This window comes from Python bivittatus, unplaced genomic scaffold (genome assembly GCF_059951505.1).
Source record: "Python bivittatus isolate LINGU-HERP-01145 unplaced genomic scaffold, Pbiv_v1 ctg000080_np1212, whole genome shotgun sequence".
Lineage (NCBI taxonomy): Eukaryota > Metazoa > Chordata > Lepidosauria > Squamata > Pythonidae > Python > Python bivittatus.
The window spans coordinates 48643672-48662369 of record NW_028277035.1 but is presented as its reverse complement, the minus strand read 5'-3'; the positions used below and the strand labels follow the sequence as shown (position 1 = coordinate 48662369).

General features: G+C 39.2%; 1 protein-coding gene across 4 annotated transcripts in view; it reads right to left on the bottom strand.

Annotated features, from left to right (window-relative positions):
* MAPKAPK3 (MAPK activated protein kinase 3) overlaps window positions 1-14904 on the bottom strand; it is an 88573-nt gene extending 73669 nt beyond the window's left edge. Inside the window, exons 1-2 of one of the 4 annotated variants that reach the window (XM_007430738.4) lie at window positions 14666-14904; window positions 11706-12059 (exon numbers count right to left, since the gene is read on the bottom strand). In XM_007430738.4, the coding sequence (XP_007430800.1) occupies window positions 11706-11930 (225 nt within the window). In that variant the 5' untranslated portion in view covers window positions 11931-12059; window positions 14666-14904. Of the gene's footprint in view, window positions 1-11705; window positions 12060-13818; window positions 14030-14095; window positions 14337-14665 lie in introns of those variants that run through there. The other 3 variants (XM_007430737.4, XM_007430739.4, XM_025168265.2) reach the window with 3 other exon arrangements.
* Between the last annotated feature and the right edge of the window lie 3794 nt (window positions 14905-18698).

The following is an 18698-nucleotide window of genomic DNA, read 5'->3' as shown; positions in this document are numbered from 1 at the left end:
TATGATTATGTTGTACTTTCCTCCCCACCTCTTCTAATTCCTGCATTTCCACTTAGCAAACTTTGATGAGTTAGCATTCACTTACTTATGCAATTCTTCTTTAATAACAAGCACTACCATTTTAAAAAGACAACCGAAGAAGCCATTCAAATGGCCAGTTAAATGACCTCTTGAACAAGTCAGTTTACAAGCACTCAAATACCCCAATGCAAAACAATTTCATTTCACCAAATGGTTTCCAGGTCGCTATCAGAATTTAGCAAAATAGAATTTTACTTTACCACCATATATATTTCCAGCTGTGGTGCATTATTAAAAGGAAAAAATTGAAGTTGGATTTGTGATTTTAGATATGCAGGATAGTGTCCACAAGACAAAATTTTAAAATCTATCTAGACATTATCTTACATTGCAAGTCTTATATCATCAGTAAAATATTTAGCACCCTTGAAAGCCTTGAAAAAGATTGGAATTTACTGCATCAACTGCAAAATTGTAAGATGGTACAGAAAATATAAAAACAGTCATCTTTAAATGCACTTTGAAATATACTATGTATACTATTTACCTATCATTGTAACAGAGGCACTGAAAATCTGCTTTGCATATGATTATTTCTCTATATGGGAACAATTATATTATTGAACAGTAACATATGAACTATACCATATGATGTAACTTTCAACAGATAGCACACATTTCCAGTCAGAGTTTCTAAAATACTGTTAATATTTTCACTATTTAAACTAGATTTCACTATATTCTTTGTATATTAAAATTGTGGGAAATTTACTATGCACTGTAAAGCAACTGAAAGTTCACTCTTAATTTCAGTGTTAACTCATCAGCAGGAGAGGACACGCTAATCAGAATAAAACTAGTCAGAACAAAGTATTTTATTTTACAACAAGTAAATTATCTCACAATGAATTAATTTTCTGAAAGGGAGCAAGTTTTGATCTCACAAAATTAAAGCAGACTTCAGGCATTCAAGAAACTACCAGCATCAGTACTAAAAAAATACTTTGGGGCTGAAATTATAGTTAGAAAAATATGACCATTAGCTTTCTTCATGTATATTTAATCATCAAATATATCAGAAGAAAATCCATAGAAAAACAAATATTTTTTTCTAAAGAACATACAATTTGTAAATAAAACTCACATTTTTGCAAAAGCATTACTGTGCATTTATTTAAAAAGTTAGAAGAAAAGAATCTGATTATAGATTAATAATCAAGTTTAATTATTTTGTGTGTATCACATTTTTTACTCAAAGAATATTTAAAAATTAAATTATTTGATATTAATAGAAAATCCATGATGATTCTGCTTTACTGGAAAAGAAATCAGGGCACCCAATGTTCCCTAATCCCCTACCATCAATCTCCCAATCCTCTCAAAACTGCTGATAGTTGTGGGGCCCTTTAGAACAGAATGGGGTACTACAAACAGTTGTAGTAAGGAGGAGGAAAATTGAGTGCTTCGACTTAAGTGAGCAAAAATGTTTTGTACTAAGGCAAAGCAACCACTAGATATAACACATTATTTGGGTTGGCTAAAAAGGAACAAACTGAATACCAAAAATCTTACTTCAATGCACTGCCTTCCTCTCTCAGTAAATGAAATTCAGTTTATTCAATATCAGCTGTCCTACAGTATCAGCTGTCCCACTATACTTCCCCAGCAATAAAGATGGAAGAGGGGGGAGATGGAGAATTTCTATGCATGAAAAAGTATCACATGACTCTAATTATATTCTCACAGACAAAATGAAAGATATTAAAAAGAATGAATTAAAAAAAAAACACCAAGAATGCACCCTGGCATATTGTCATGTCAGCTAACCATATTTACTCTTCTGTCCTTTTAAATCTCAGCATTCTTTCCACTGGAAGTATTGCCACTCAAATAATCTGGCTTAAAAACAAGTACCCAGTTTTACTTTTCTAAACTATGGCAGCAATATGTGTGGCATTTCAAGTGAATGGAAATAAAGCTGACACCACTTGCAAGAAGAGCATCGATAAATAGTTTCATTTACTCTGCTTGGCATAGCAAGTTAAACGTTTTAAGAAAATAACTAAAGCAACTACTGAAGCTCCTACACTGCCTTTAGAGGCACCATATTCACATTCCAGACAAAAATGATTAGCAAAAATGTTGAGTAGTTCCATTAATAAGAACTACAGTGGAACCTCGGGTTATGAACGCTTCTGTTAACGAACTTTTCGGATTACGACCAGCTCCGGCCGCAAAATTTTGCTTCGGTTTGCAAACTCTGCCTCGGGGTACGAACAGGATATGCGGCCATTTTCCCTCCCGTGACACGGTCCGCGGCCATTTTTCCACCCCTGACACGTGGTCCGTGGCCATTTTCCGCCCCTGACACGTGGTCCGCGGCCATTTTCCCGCCCCTGACACGTGGTCCGCGGCCATTTTCCGCCCCTGACACGTGGTCCGCGGCCATTTTTCCGCCCCTGACACGTGGTCCGCGGCCATTTTTCCACCCCTGACACGTGGTCATAGGGAGGGGGATTCTCCCTCCAAGCAATAGCCGCCTCCCTGTCCTCCACGCCAGAACGGATTAACGGTAATTACATTGAACCTTATGGGGAAATTTGCTTCGGGTTGCGACCAATTCGGGTTGCAACCAGAGTCACGGAACGAATTAAGTTTGTAAACCGAGGTTCCACTGTACTATACATGACAGGAGATTTCCAATTGCTATGCATTGTGAATGAATAACATATGTGGGTAAGTCTTCCTGAACACTTTTTGAAGACTTTTAGAATCACATACTTAACTATAAGTTTCCACTGAGTAATCTGTCCAGTTCCAGACTACTCTAATTTTGTTTCCACAGTAAACAAAAGATTTTTGGTAAAAAGAAGCCATCTGCCAAGAACACAAAAGCTTGGGTGAGGAAAACTTGATGAGGCTGGAAGTCTATTATGCCTCAGGGTTCTCAAAAAAGGCATCACCTGAGGCGACAGGAGCACCTAACAGAATCCCAGCACAGAATGTCTGGTTATGTATATAGTCACAAACCTTTTACAGGTAGTCCTCACTTAACAATGGTAATTGGAACCAGAATTTCTGTTGCTAAGTGATGCGGTGGTAAAGCGTGACATCACATGGCCACGCCACTTAGTGACAGCAGTTCTAGCAGTCCCCAGTTACTGTCATTAAGAAAGAAACATGCAGATCATTAAGCAAGGACCTCACATGATTGCAACTTCCAATTTCCTGCCAGCTTCCCCACTAATTTTGCTTGTGGAAAACCAGCAGGGAAGGTTGCAAATCACGATCACGTGACCACAGGACACTGCAATGGTCGGAAATCCAGGCTAGTTGCCAAGCATCTGGATCGCAGTCACGTGACCACAGGGGTGCTGTGATGGCTGGAACTTTAAGGACTGGTTGTAAGTACCACTCATTCAGCGCCATCGTAAATTCAAACGGTCACTGAATGAGTGGTCATTAAACGAGGACCGCCTGTATAATCAAATTTTCCCTCTAAATCCTATATTCATAGTGCCCAAAAATAAATTAAAGCAACTCTAATGGAAAGCACAGAATGTATAGGATATTACAGATTTATCCCACTGGGTACTAGACAGATGTATCTAAACACTCCATGCACAACAATACTACACCCTCCCCTAGTTTATTCAGGAGGAGGCAAGTGTGGTTCTCCTTCTTTAAACCTAGAGGTGAAGCTATGCACTACAGGCTAGTTCTTTCCTTCAGAATGAATACCACTGATTCATTCAGAATTCAAGTCTTTATTATATATATCGAGGTCAAAGAACTAGAAGGAAATTGGAAGGCACCAAAAGAGAAAGGGAGAAAAGGAGAAGAGATGAGCAATTGGTTCTGGAGAGACTGTTCTCAGCCAGAAGCTTCTTTAGCCCAGTATCTCTCACAGTACATAGACAGAGAGGGAAAAAGAACCAAAGCCACAACAACCCAGATCATTGGCCATAATATACAGTAAAATCTATCTTGGGTCTAGCTGATTATTATACTGATCCTAATGGGTAGTATAATAATCTGGTCTCTCTTGGAGAATTTTTGGTGCTTCTTTTCTTACCTAGTTTTCAGCCAGCCTATAGGGAAGAAAAGCTTCTACTCTTCACGCCAAAGATAAAACTAAGGACGAAATGAAGATTACCCTTTTATCTTTAAAAACAAAAACCCAAAACTGAAAGGGGAATTGTTATTCCTGATTGGCTCCTTAGCATTTGATTTTCTTAAGCATCAACTGTCTCTACACACCTCCTGGATTAAATAACTAGTCCGTTTTTGCTTAACTCTTTCAGTGTTTGAACCTTTAGGAATGGAATGTCCCCCATTCACTACAACAATTTTACTCTTCTCGATTTCTTGAGTATTTCCTCAACAAATTGCTATCATTATTGTTTATGTTCACCTTTTGATGACACAGAAAGACCATCAGATGAAATTTTCCTGAGTTTGCTTTTAAAGAAAAGAATGTAGGGCATCAAGGATGGACAACATATAGCTTCCAGAGAGCTGGGGCCAAAATAACTGGGAATTCTGGACATTGGAAGCTTAATCTTCAAGGCCTCAGGACAGCAACAGTTCTCTAGCAGAAAATGTAACTGAGAAGTGTGATAATTGTATCTATTGTTGACTAATGCAATTAAATGATATTAACTGATAAAAGAAATTTTCTGGTGTAAGAATACTGGCATTCACTATCATAATTTATCACTTTTTTTTCTTTTTTGTTGAATAGTAATTAGCAAACATTATCATGTAACTGAGTAACATAAATCTATGATGCATAGAGAAAGGATGTGCTAAAAAGTAAATACAGACACAAATAATAAAGACATTAATATTTATTGTATATCCTAAGTGTTACCAGTGGTAGATCTGTTACAGTTAAGATAAAATATAAAGTCCACTTAAATTTGATATAATTGTGGTCCTGCCTCTGATGCTTCATCATTTTAACTTTATTTGTAACCTAGAAATGGAATTTTCACTGCCATGTAATGTTTATAATATTAGCATCATTATTTTAAAAGCAAAACAACTTAGAAACCCACTGTCTTCCTTTTACACTATCCATTTCGGAAATTCTTAAAGTTTTATGTACCAACAATTTTTCTATGAATAAAAATAATCTATGTTTTAATCGGAAATGGATGATTAGAACATAGCTCCACAACAATGGTTTGTACTGCAATGGCCCCAGCCTAAGTCTACTGAAATAAAGATGGCTTAAGATACTGTAGTGTGATTAATGTATCCAATTTATTTCAATAAAATTTATGAACAATTTAACATAAGTGGATTAGAACCAACAGCTTTTCTGTATTGCAGATATACTGTAGAATGCAATTGTTCATGGTACCCCGCCCCCCCAACTGCCTGGTGCTGTTGTTGACTCTGTTCTACAATGTTTCAAGATGAAGTACAGCCTATAAAGCTGCAATTGTCTGCATGGATGTTGCATAAGGTTACTCTTCTCTCAGCAACAACATTGCAAACAAGATAACCAAATTTGGCCGAAATATTTAGTGACTCAGCCTACTCAATTTCTTTATTTCTGTAGGACCAGAGGATGCAGTTGCAATTATACTAGGAACTAACTAATTAGGATTTTCCTATCTTCTCCTACTCTTGTTATTAACTGGTGATAACTAATAGTGGACAGGAATTAGTTTCATATTAGTATGTTAGTATAGTGTTAATACATATTATTACATTTATAAATCACTGTCAGGCAGCCAAACTATGGATTAAAAAAATCAATTAAAACAGCACTAAAATTTGTGAAAAATAGTTCAGTATTAAAAGACCAGTGATATAAAAAATAGTTACTACTAAGTCAGATAGTTACATCATCTCACATCTCTTGAGAATCAAAGTGCTGCTATCAAAAAGCCTTATCCTGAATAGGCGGTGGGCCTACTCACGTAAGAGGGCCTCTGATGATATGACGTTCATATGGATACAGGTAGTTTCCATATGGATAGTTTCATATGGATAAAGGTACCACACCAAAACTGGTAAGGCGTTTATACATTATTCCCAATATCCTACATGGAAACAAAGCAGTAATAAATTGTTTTAAGATTAGAGTAATGTGACCCAAAGTGCATTCCTGACGTAAGTCTAGCCACTGCCTTTTGCACTGGCCATAATTTCTGAACATCCCACGCACAATATAGAAAAGTAAACTAAAGAAAGAAGTTAACCAATGTGGTATGCAGGTAGTCCTCCTTTAGCAACCACAATTGGGACTGGCAACTTGGTTGTTAAGTGAAGCAGTTGCTAAGTGAAACTGGGTCTCTATTTATGATCTTACTTCAGCTTTCCTTTGGTTTACAGACCTGCTAAGACTGTAAATGCGAGAATTAGTCGCAAAGTTACTTTTTCATCACTGTCATAACTGCAAATGGCCACTGATCTGAGGCAGTTGCTAAATGAGGACTACCTATAGTGGATAAGGTATTAGACAAGGACTGGGGAAACAGTGGTCACGTCCTCTTTAGCCATGGAAGTCTGTTCAGTGACTCTGGACCAGTTACTCTCTATCTCAGTCCAGTCCATCACTCACAAGGTTGGTACTTCTGGGACAAAACAAAGTGAGATCCTATGTAAGCTACTGTGAGCTCCTGGAGGAAAGGTGGGGTATAAATCTAACAAAATCTATACAGTAAAGCGAGCCATGCTGGACAAATTCTCCTTCCACTGCAAAACATACAGATGAGGCATAAGATTGCTGAACAGTAGTACTACTGACCCTGCTGCCAGGTACCCTTCCAGAAGCAGTACTAGTTACAAAAATGTTTTCAAACTGTCTGCCTGAACTTATCAGAGGAAGCACTACCATATCCAGAAACAGGCTGAACTCCCTCTCTTAAGTTGTTTACTGATCAATAGGAATCCTATCTTGACTGGACTGACATTCCATTATTTTATCCAAAGACAGTCTCTCACTGCATTCAGGCTTTGTAAAACATTTCCACAGTTTATGCAGCGTTAGCTGGAAAAAAGCTGTGTATAGCCAACATACTGATGCAACTGAATTGTAACATTCTGAATGTCTTTTCCTTCATGCAGCCTTATGTAGTTGTTAGAACAAAAGAAATTTTGAAGTATTTCAAAGAAACCAAGAGAACAAGCTGTAACATGCCACCACTGTCATCTGAGTATGTTCAGCCACATAAGACTAGAAATGTCAGAAAAGAGTTACTTCTAGTCCTTTATTGGTTAAATAATATGATAAGATACCATTCTCAATTGTATCGAATGCTACCAAGAAATCCAGCAATAAAAAAACAAGGACATACAACCCCTGTCCAGTTCTTGGTGTGGGTCATATACCAAGATAGTTTTACTGATTAGCTAAGATTCAAACAGATCGAAATAATCAGCTTTATTCAAGAAAACCCAAGGTGCAGTATCACTGTCACTCTTGGAGCTTTCTGAAAAAAAAGAGAAAAATGAAAAAAAAAATTATGGATATTTGAAAGCGCTACAGTACCAAGAAAACAAGAAACAAGAAAACAGACAAAAGAAATAGAAAAGAGATTTACAAGCTATATAGAACTGAATGAGAATTTTCAAAGTAATATTATTTTAGTACTGCATTTAAAGGTACTCATATCAATTTAACACTTTAAAGACATTAAAATCAAATCAATATTCAGTGATTAGCAATTGTAGCCAATATGATTAGAATCATCAATCAGAATGAACTATTTATTTATTTAGAAAATTTATATAGCCATCTTAAGCAAACAATCCTGGGTGGCTAACAATACAAACCAATATAGAACAACAAAGGTACGATTAAAAAACAAACATAATAAATACAAAAACTAAGGCATCTTATGCATCACTCTCAGTCCCCAAACTTACTTATATCAACTAGCCCTAATGTCTGAGGGAAAAGCCAGATTTTTATGGCCTTCCAGAAGCCCAACAGGGCTGGGGTCATCCCAATATCCAGGAGGAGACTATTTCACACAGTAGGAGCTGCAACAGAGAAGACATGGTCTCCTGGGTCCTGCAAAGTCAGGCCCAAAGCATTCTCACCCTGCTGGATCTAGTGGAATGGGCAAAAACAAATGAAGACAGGTGGTCCTGAAAGTAACCTAGCCCTGTGCCACGTAGTGCTTCAAACATGATGACAAGCACCTTTGAATTAGACCCAGAAGCCTAATGGGAGCCAGCGCAGCTCACACAGCGGTGGCATCACATGGGTGAACCTCAGTGCATGTGCTGCTGCTGCATTCTGAACCAGCTGAAGCTTCCAAATGCTCTTCAAGGTCAGCCCCATACAGAGCATGTTGCAGTAATCTAAAGGGAAAGGGACTAAAGTATGAGTGACCATGAACAGAGCCATTTGATCCAGGAACAGACGCAAGTGGTACAAAGGATTTGTGGAAATGCCGTCCCTAGTCACAGCTGCCACTTGCTCCTCAAGCAAGAGTCGTGAGTCCAGAAGGCCCCCAGACTACGTACCAATTCTGCTTGAAGGAGTGCTACTCCATCCAGAGTTAAATTAAATTCAGTATCAGATTTGTTAAATAAGCCAGCCTTAATGCAATTCCAGCATCTTTTAAAATTTAATTATCTAGTTTGGCAATCAACACTGGTGTAATTATACCAATAACTGATAATTATACCAATGAAAAAACACCTGAGTATAATATTCACCATAAATTTAATACAGTATTTATCTTCCCCTGGAATTCCCATTGTTGCATATCAATAGTCCTGTTTAACCCATTTAATGCATACAGTATTTGACTTGTTCAGTTTCTGAATATTTTAGTAACAACTTATAAATAATAAGCAGCTTTTCTAAGTAATGGTGGACATGAACCAAATGAACATGTAGCTGGCCTCTTTCCATACTTCCACCTTATTTCTAAGTACAAATAATACAAATTAAATTCATCCATCAAAATTATGCAAAGTGGTACTTCAGTTATCTGTTGTTTGTTTCTACTGCAACATAAAATCTAAATCAGAGCAGATACTAGAGACTTTTCTGATAAAGTGTCTGGCAAACATAAAACAGCAGATTTCAGAAAGTTTTCCTCTCTATCCTGGCCATCAGTGTGCAAAACTCCCTTTACCAAACAAAAACAATAAAATTAGAGAATTTTCTTCAGTGCCCTCATTGTATAGTACAGATCCTAAAATGGCTCTGACTGTTATTCGTTGCATTCACTCTACAAAGGCAAGTTCCTCTATTGTTACTTCAGCAATTTATTAAGGTGCGTCACTGCCCTAAGCTTATTTGAAAATTAAGGAAACTCAGCTCAGCATCCCAACTGATATATCTGCATCACCATTTCCATTTTCCACAGATCAATCAGATTTGAGGGTTGAGATAAGATTGCCAGTTCTAACATTTGCAAAATTCCTCAGAGCACTGAGGAATTCTCAGGATTAGTGAATAAATGTAATAATTCCCTACCCTTACAGACATTTCATTCCCAGTGAACCTAAATCCTATTTGATGGTGATCAGTTCATGATAATGTTAAGTACAGGTGGTCCTCATTTAATGTCCACTCATTCAGAGACTGTTCGAACTTGCAATGGTGCTGAACCAGTGGTAGTTATGACCGGTCCTTGAAGTTCTGGCCATTGCATTGTTCCCATGGTCACGATTGCAATCCAGGGGCTCAGCAACTAGCCTAGAGTTCTGTCAGTAACAGGGTCCTGTGGTCACATGACCATGATCTGCAACCTTCCCTGCTGGCTTCCCACAAGCAAAGTTAATGGGGAAGCCAGGAAAAAGTCAAAAGTCATGATCACTTGTGGTCCTTGCTTAACAACAGTAAACAGGGACAGCTGGAACTGCCATTGCTAAGCGGCGTGGTCATGTGACATCATGCTTTATGACCACATCACTTAGTGACAGAAATTCCAGTCCCATTCTCACTGTTAAGTGAGGAGTACCTGTACTTTTAAACCTCCCTAAAGATCACTGTATGCTAACTGGCAACTACAAGTAATGTGTACACCTTACTGCAAACACAGAGTCAGGTATTCAGACTCATAGTTGACAGGAAACATGAAATCTGGCTCCTAAACCTTCCAAGACAACATGCAGTGTAAATTTTAAAATCCTGTCCACAATAAGATTAGGGTAAACCAGTATCAAGACAATCTCTAGTAATTTACTCAGGGAAACAGTTGAGGAGTATGGTAGGGAGTCGATCAACAGAACCTGCCTCACAGCCCTGTCATTAGGCAAATAAACTCAAATACTGGGGACTACTGAGCAAGACTCCTTAATAAGAGAAAGGATTCATGATACATGCTTGTCTACTGGATATAATCCACAATTGGTCATAAAAGGGCAACATATAGTAAGTTACATCTCTTCATAACCTAAATTGCTTTATCCAATTTTATCCAAAGCCTTAAGGAAACTCAGCATTAAATAAGTACACTTATAAGAGAACATGTAAATCTGCACTTCCCACTCAATTCATGCTGGTTTATATTCCACTACAATTGTAACTTTTGTTTGTATATACTTGGCAGCTGAGGCACATGTTTTATTCACAATTAAGTTTGATGAAAGTGTAATGTATGCCATGCTCTGATTTTACTCTCATTATTCTTAACTGTCATGAAGGATCTGGCTTGGTTTGTTAATCATGGTCCTATTTTGACATCAGTATCAGCTTTCCATTCATAAGAACACCATGCAACAGGATATTTAGTCTCTCAATATAAATGCAATTATTCTAACCAAATACTGAAAACTATTTAATAAATACAAATTCCTCAGTCCAAACAAATACTGAAAACAAATGTTATAGATACACCCCCCCACACAAAAAAAATACCATCACAAACCTTTTTGATTTCGATTCCCTAAAAGTGGCTTCAATCATTAATTTCTATTCCTCGAGATGGGTTAATACAATATTGGTTCTCAGAACTCATCTCTCCACTGGAAATTACTGGCATTTTAATTATCACAGAATTAACTAGCTAAAAGAATTATATTCCTCAAGCAACAGCATTTGTTTTAGTGTACAAACAAAAATATTGTTGGGCTTAGTTCTAATTTTTAAAAAAAGGTGCTGATGGGAAGAATCCTGGGATCTGAACCCTTGTTGGTTTTGCTGCCAATCCACATTTAGTAATCTTAGAAATAGTTCCTTTGAGTTTCCAGTTCAGATCATTTTCCTTGCTAAACTCAGGCAATCATTTCTGATTCACTACAGGGTAGCATAAATATTCAAGGCACTATTTGACTCATTAGGGGGAGCAGGAGGGGGAACTGAAGGAGGCACATTTCTGCCCACACCAAGAAGCAAACATTTTTACAATTAGCAATTGAAAACACTAACTCAGGGACACTTGGAAAAACCTTACAGGTTTGGAATAACTGAGTCATTAATAAGATTTCAGTCTTCTCCAACTTGGCTCTCTAGGACCTCAACTTTCAGAATCCCCAGCTAATATAGTCTTTGACTCTGCTGGCTGTGAATTATGGCAATTCCAGTTCTAACCCATCTGGAGAGCACAAGGCTGGAAAAGGCTACTTGACATGCTATTTAGAATTTCTAATATGAATACTTCTGGAAGTATTATCTAGGCCTCAACAGTTGCTTTTAGCCTAGAAATCAAATAAGAAAAAATAACAGCTAAATCAGGATGAAGTCTTCTTCATCTGCTACATACCTTTAAAGCACATTTCCGTCCTGTCACTTTGTGAAAACATTCCAATACTTTGCCATTAATACCAAGGCCCAAGACCCGTTTAGAGATTTTATAGTCATCTGTAACTGCATGTTTCTTTATTTCCCCTTTGACAGCAGCTGCCAGGCTAGGCAAAGGTCTCGTGTTGCTTTTGCTGTCATCTTGAATCTCTGGTAAGGATCCTTGTTGATTCTCACTTTGTTCCATAGCAGATAGAAGTTCAATGTTTCAAAAAACAGCTGCCACGACCTTCAGAAAGACTCTTCCATTAAGCTGTATGAAGCAAACATTTCAGACAGACTAGATCCATTTCCTAGGATTTCACAGAACACCCTCCTTTAAAAAAGAAATATTAACTGTAAGACACAGAATAATGGACAATTTACCATAACCCTTCTTTCCCTGGTTTTATCCTATGGGACAGAATTTTTAGCATGGTAAGGAACATAATTCACCCACTAATCTTGGGATATACCATGAGTGCAGCATACAGATTTATTGATCACTATCATATTTTCATAGAAAAAGATTCCTGTAACTCTAAAGTCATACAACATTAAATAATTTAACATATTAAGTATTGACAAATACAATGTTCCATGTAAGAAATAGGGATGTGCAGAGCTTTGGGTTTGAAGGCAAAAAGGTGCTTTGGAGCATGGAGGTGGCATGAACATAACACTTATCTGCACTCTTTAAAGCAGCTGTACCTTTTCTCAGGATTCAGTGACTATCCTCTGCAGATGTTGTATGATTCCAGGAAAGGACACATTTGGTTTAATGAAGTGCAAATAGGGACTACATTCATGCCTCCATGGGCTCTGAAGCATCTTCTTGCCTTCAGGCCAAAGCACTTATTGTACAGCCGTAGTAAGAAATGCTGCAACAAAGAATTTCTGATATTGTGCACTTGCTTGATAGACAGAAAAAAGCGGCAGTTCTAGATTAAAAATTAAAAAAACAGCCCTGATAACACTTAAAACCATATTTTATCTTATATTTAAAATAAAAATACAACTTTAACATTTGTAAGAATATTCATTTAAGCAAAATTCAGCCACCTAATAAGGAATAATTATGTAGGCCTGCACTAAGGACTGGTAAATCATCCTCATGAACAAAGCCCTCACACATGAAATTGCTTCCAGTGTTTGCAAGAACTAAATGAATGAAATAAATCACTGGATTTAACATTGTGTACAATAGCTACACACTGACAGGGGTTTTTTTTCAGCTGCTCTGAGTAACTAGCACATAAAGACAAGGTATGTATAATACTGATCACTTGGAATCCATATGGGTAGCACCTAAACTGGAAATTTTTCATCAAAACAAAATTAACACGGGTAATAAATACAGTGAGGCACCATTCCAGTCAGTGTAGTTCTAAATTACAATCCTAGGAAATAAATTTTCTTTAAGAAGTTCCTCCTCAATTCTCCACATTGGTGCTAGGTGCAACTCAAAGTGACTTCAAATGTGTTTGAAAAAGCCTCATGTGCACTACAAGCATTATAGAACCATAGCAAAGGCAACACTTGCCCATACCGTAATTCATGAAAACACCCCCACAGTCCTACTTTGACCCATAACTTTCCCTTTAATTTGACAAGTAGTGTCACCTGCACTATTACATTTCAGGGCTGTATCCTGATACATATTTTGTAAGCACATGCAGATGTTTTGAGCCTCCCTTTTAACCATGAATAACTAGTCCGCCTATTCATATTTGTCATGAACCCAAATTGTGATTTCATGGTCAGAACAAGTTTTTGAGGAAAAAACTAGCTACAATTTGAGTACTCTTTCATGAAATTTTAAAAACCAAAATGCAAGAGTGAACTACCTGGATTGGCAGAACAATGGATACAGTGTAGATTTGAAAGAAAAATACTTTAAAAAACACATCAGTTGCTTCCTCATCTGAGGCAGAATATCCTCAAATTATGGGAAGAAACACATCCAACAAGTCAATCTGTCGGCTCTTTGACAGCAATTGGGACACCATCCTTTCTGGCAAGCAAACGGGCAGGTGGAAATTTACAGCTACGTCTGTCCCAGAAAGGAGGGTCTTCCTCAAGGCCAACTGCCTCACCTCGGATCCTATGACGGGCGCTTGGCTGAGTCTTCCCTTCTGGGCAACGCTGGGTTAAAGACCCTCTAACTCTGAACTGCCCAAAGAGGTGAATTATTCCAGAAGAGGGGCTGCCCCGCTTCAAGGGTGGCTAGAGGCTAGCATAACCCTCTTTCAACTCAGAACCACCTATCCGTTCGTGCACTGAAGGAAAGAGACTCCTCAGGGCAGCAAGGCGGGGGGAGAAACCCCGCGACGGAGCTGCGGAAGCTTCAGTGAGGGACTGGAGGGAGGTTACCTTCGCTGCGCGCATGCTCCTCACAGGTGGTCGCTTTGCCGCTGCTCCCTCAAACCTGTGGCTAGCCAGGAAGGGAAGGGTGGAGGAGGGGGACTCACGGCCATAGGAAGCCTCGCCCCCGCCAGGCCCAGCCGAAGCTCTTTTCCGACCGAGCAGGACAGGCTCAGGCAGCCGCTCATGTGACTCTCCGCCCCGGCCGGCCCAACCCGGTCCCGCCATAGAGGACTGCCAACATGGAGGGCGGGGCACGTAGGCAGGAGAGCACGTGCTCCGGGGCACCTGGCTGGCCGGCCGGGGAGTCGCGCGGTCCCTGCACCGGGAGCTCAGCGGGATCCCTCTGCCTGTCCCGTCCAGCTGGCGATTCACAAACTCGTGTTATCGCCTGAAGCCAAAAGACATTGGAGGAGAAAGGCGGGGGGGGGGACCCTGAAGCGGAGGGGAGCAGCAGGCCCTAATAGTTAACTATAATAAAAGGCGAAAGCTCGCCGATTTGGTGATCGTTAGCAGAACGTCGCGGGCGGGGTGAAATCTGGCCGACTATCTTTTGCAATGACCCCCCGCCCGAAATACCTCGTGGTCTCTCTGAAACGCCATGGCGTTCCTTTCATGCTTATTAGTCTCCTTCCCGGAGAGCGAAGCTGGCGCTGAGAACAAAGGGAGCGGCGGGGAACGCGCTCTGAACCGCCGAGCCCTTCGCCGCAGCCCCAGAGACTGGCGAAAGCAACGAAGAAGAGGGTTTATAGACCGGTGAGGCCGTTCGACGGTAAAGAGCGGATGTAAGCTATTACGGGAAACGAATCTGACCACGATGGTTCTGTAGATTCGGATTTCCGCAAATCCGAATGCGATTGTTTGTCAAGGACAATCTTGAGCCTGGTATCAGGGCAACACCTACTGGTGGAAGAAAGGCTGGACCGGCGAGACGTGACGGGAGCAACATCTCCACGGGGACATGGAAAGGGAAGGGAGGCGTTCAGCCTGTGGTGGCTGCGCTCGCCCCCTGTCTGCCTGTCCTCTGGTTGTAAAGGGTCAAGAAAAGAGGGGTGCCTTGCTCAGCAGTTAATTTTTAAAGCCAGGCGCAGAGGTTCGTGTTCGCTTGGTTCTCTTTTGTAACTCTATCAGCAGATATGTCCATTGTTGAGGGATGTGCGCTCTAGCAGTGCTCAGATGCTCTTTGCTTGTTCCAAAAAGTTAAGCCATAGTGCTGATTACAGATTCCCTAGCAGAGTCATTATAAGCCTCAGCTTACCTGGACAGCCTTTTCTGCAGTAAATATCTATTGGCTCTGAATGTTGTTTACAAAATATACATTTCTACAATAGTAACTGCTGGACTTTGGACGTGCTACGTGGATAAATATAAAAGCTGGCTAAGTTTGATATAATTGCACTGTGCTGTTTTAAACAGTGACTGAACTGTTAATGAGTCTTAAAGGCCACTCTTACATAATCCATCAAAACTCCTTCACTGCACTCCCAGTTTAATTCTTCCTGCTTATGTAGCTTTCCTCTTGCCCTTGCCCTTGCACCAAATTCTTTCCAAATTCACAAAAAGCTTATTAGAACTGAGAGTTGTTTTTCATTTGTGAACAAATCATTGACTACCATTGTTTCTTAAGATACATGATTTTTTTAATCCATTCAGTCGTGTCCGATTCTTAGATACCTGTACACAAAATAAAATGCCAACTTTTATTTAGAGTTTCAGTGGTTAATGAAAACTTAAGTTATAGTTTCCACCACAGCCATCAATGTTGAACAAAGTCCATATGTGAGAGAAAGATACTAAAAGTGGCATAGAACTAAAATCTACTCTAATTTTTTATGAACAAACCCAGCCTGCTACATGTAAATTCATATTCATTTGTTTGTGGGTATAGAATTAGGGCACTTAACCAGTAGTTCTAATTTCACTCCATTGGGGAGGGAAGAGGGTATAATATGTTAATGTTGCTTAAAGCACTAATGGAAGACATTAAGACACTATGCTAATGAGAACAGTATAAAACCCATTGAGCATTCAATTAAATGCCTTGGGAGTCAAACCAGAATCTTCACATCCGTAGTTACATGAGATAGAACAGAATTTACAAATACTAATAAATGTTATTTCCTTGCACTATTGAATATAATATAATGGTGAAGGGAAAATGGTCAAATCCTGATACTGCAGTGATTCCTGTTATGAGTAAGCTTTGTATGAAAAGAAAGGACAGCTTTTTTTATCAGTACAGCAAAGCAAGAACTATCTAGTGGAATTATCTGACTGAGACATACCATAGTAAAGGAGTCTTCTCAAATAATTTGTAAACAGAAAATGTTATAATTACCTAAATCAATAATGTAAGTATGTTTTGTGTAAAATGCAAACATTTGCATTGCCTCTTCTAAATAGTATCCTGCAAACAGAAGTTCCTTTTTTTTTTAAATGCCAAAGCAATTCTGATGAATTATTTGCAAAATTATCTTTAATGTAAGAAAAGGACATGCTTTTTATTCAAAGCAACAGATGCTGTGAGATTAATCATTAAAATGTGTCATGCAATGCTACTCTGACCATATGAAAAGGAATGCCAAGTTAATTGGTCACATACCACATACCTAAAGTAAAAAGTATATATAAACTACCATAGTAATAGAATTATTCATTTTATTTATTACCCCTCCCATGACACCTAGAGGTAGGAAGAAGTAAGAGGAGTTTTCAAGGTTTTTTTCTTAAGCTCATGCTATAAATAAGTAATTTGATTTTTGTTTGTTTGTTTTTGTGCCTTCGCATCTGCCTGGATAAGTCCCTGCAGTTTTCTTGGCAAGATTTCGGAAGTGATTTGCCCTTGCCTCCTTCCTAGGGCTGAGAGAGAAGGCTGGCCCATGGTCACCCACCTGGGTTTGGGCCTAAAGTGGAACTAGGACTCACAGTCTCCCGGTTTCTAGCCTGGTGCCTTAAGCACTACACCAAACTTCTGTATCTCGATCGAAAATTATAACTTTAGCTTCCATTCCCACTGATATGTGACAAACTAATACAGTCGTCTCTCAGGTTCACACATGGCAATGTACACGAAGATTAGTTTTGCTGTGTATCATTCTACATCTTAAGATACTTAAAGTCAGACTTAGGGCATATCTACACTTACCATTGAAGCTACTCCTTTCCTGTGTTCATGCCAGCTGAACTCTAAACTGATTGAAGAATATCTTGTCTGGATTGAGACACTTTTGCAGTAGCTTGCAAGATATTCAGTCCAAAAACAAAAAAAAATCCCAGACTATCACATCCTCCCACTGTGTTCTCCCAACTTTTTGTTCCTGGAAAGGAATTGCTTTCCTTCCTGTGGGGGAGTGTCAGTAGACCAGACTAAGAAACCAAAGCAATATAGGTCAGAAGTACTTTTGTTGTAACAACTATAGTAACAGAATCTTGCAAGTCTGTGCTCTTCCCACTCACTTCATCTTTGTGTGAACTAGGGAGGGTCCTGTCTGAGACGTTTACTCAAATTAACTTCTTGGAATGGGTTCAAGCCCCACTTGTCTGATCCTTGCCTTGGTAGTGACTCTTCCTCCTTTTCTTCGAGGCCATTCCCTATTCTCTCCACATCAATGTTTCTCAACCTTGGCAACTTTAAGATGTGTGGACTTCAACTCCCAGAATTCCCCACCCAGCTGGCTGGCTGGGGAATTCTGGGAGTTGAAGTCTACACATCTTAAAGTCACCATGGTTGAGAAACACTGCTCTGTATCTTACTGGACATATATACTTTTATCTGTATGTACAGCATATATGTAATATACAAAGTTAAATTGCAAGTATGTGCATTTTAGGACTTTAATTTTGTACATATAAAGTCCTAAAATGCACATACTTGCAGGCATGACAAGCAGCTATTTGAACCATTACTATTTATTTCTACTATTTATTTCCTACTTTTCCTTGTATTTTTTTAAAGTCCAGTGACGCACCATTTCATCGTGTTTCTAGTCACCCTCAGCTCCCAAATAACTTCTGTCTCAGGTGACTGGGAAAACTGAAATGATGCACATGCTGGACTTTCTTCCTTTTTTTCCTTTAAAAAAAAAGGTCTAAAAGACTATGGTAAGCATTGATTCATTTGAAAGGGCGTTCACACCTCTGAATGAGTAATTAAAGTAAGCAATGAACTGCTAGGGTTAATCTGCAACAAACTGAAACATGCTATCAGAAACAAGAATAGCAACAGAGGCGAATCTGTGTAGCCCAGGGTTGAACTGTGGAGTCCGTGGGGTTTTCTGAGCTTGGTTCTTTTCTTGCAAACGTTTCATTACCCGGCTAGGTCACATCTTCAGTGCTAGAATGGAGTGGGGTTTGCTCTCTGTTTATATACTGTGGCATGCTTTGCCAGTGCTGGTGGGGGTGGGGGTTTTGTTTTGCTCCCCTGGTAGTTCCTTGATTAGCATATGTTTACTGCTTGATTGTGTGCCTGGTGGTAACCTTTGCTTATCTGGGTTGGCAGAATGGAAGAAAAGACAGGTTCCTTCTTCTCCAGCTTTGCCTACTCCCATCAAGTCATATCCCTTTGGATAAAAGGTTAGGCCAGAACTCTGGAAATTATTGACAAATGAGGATA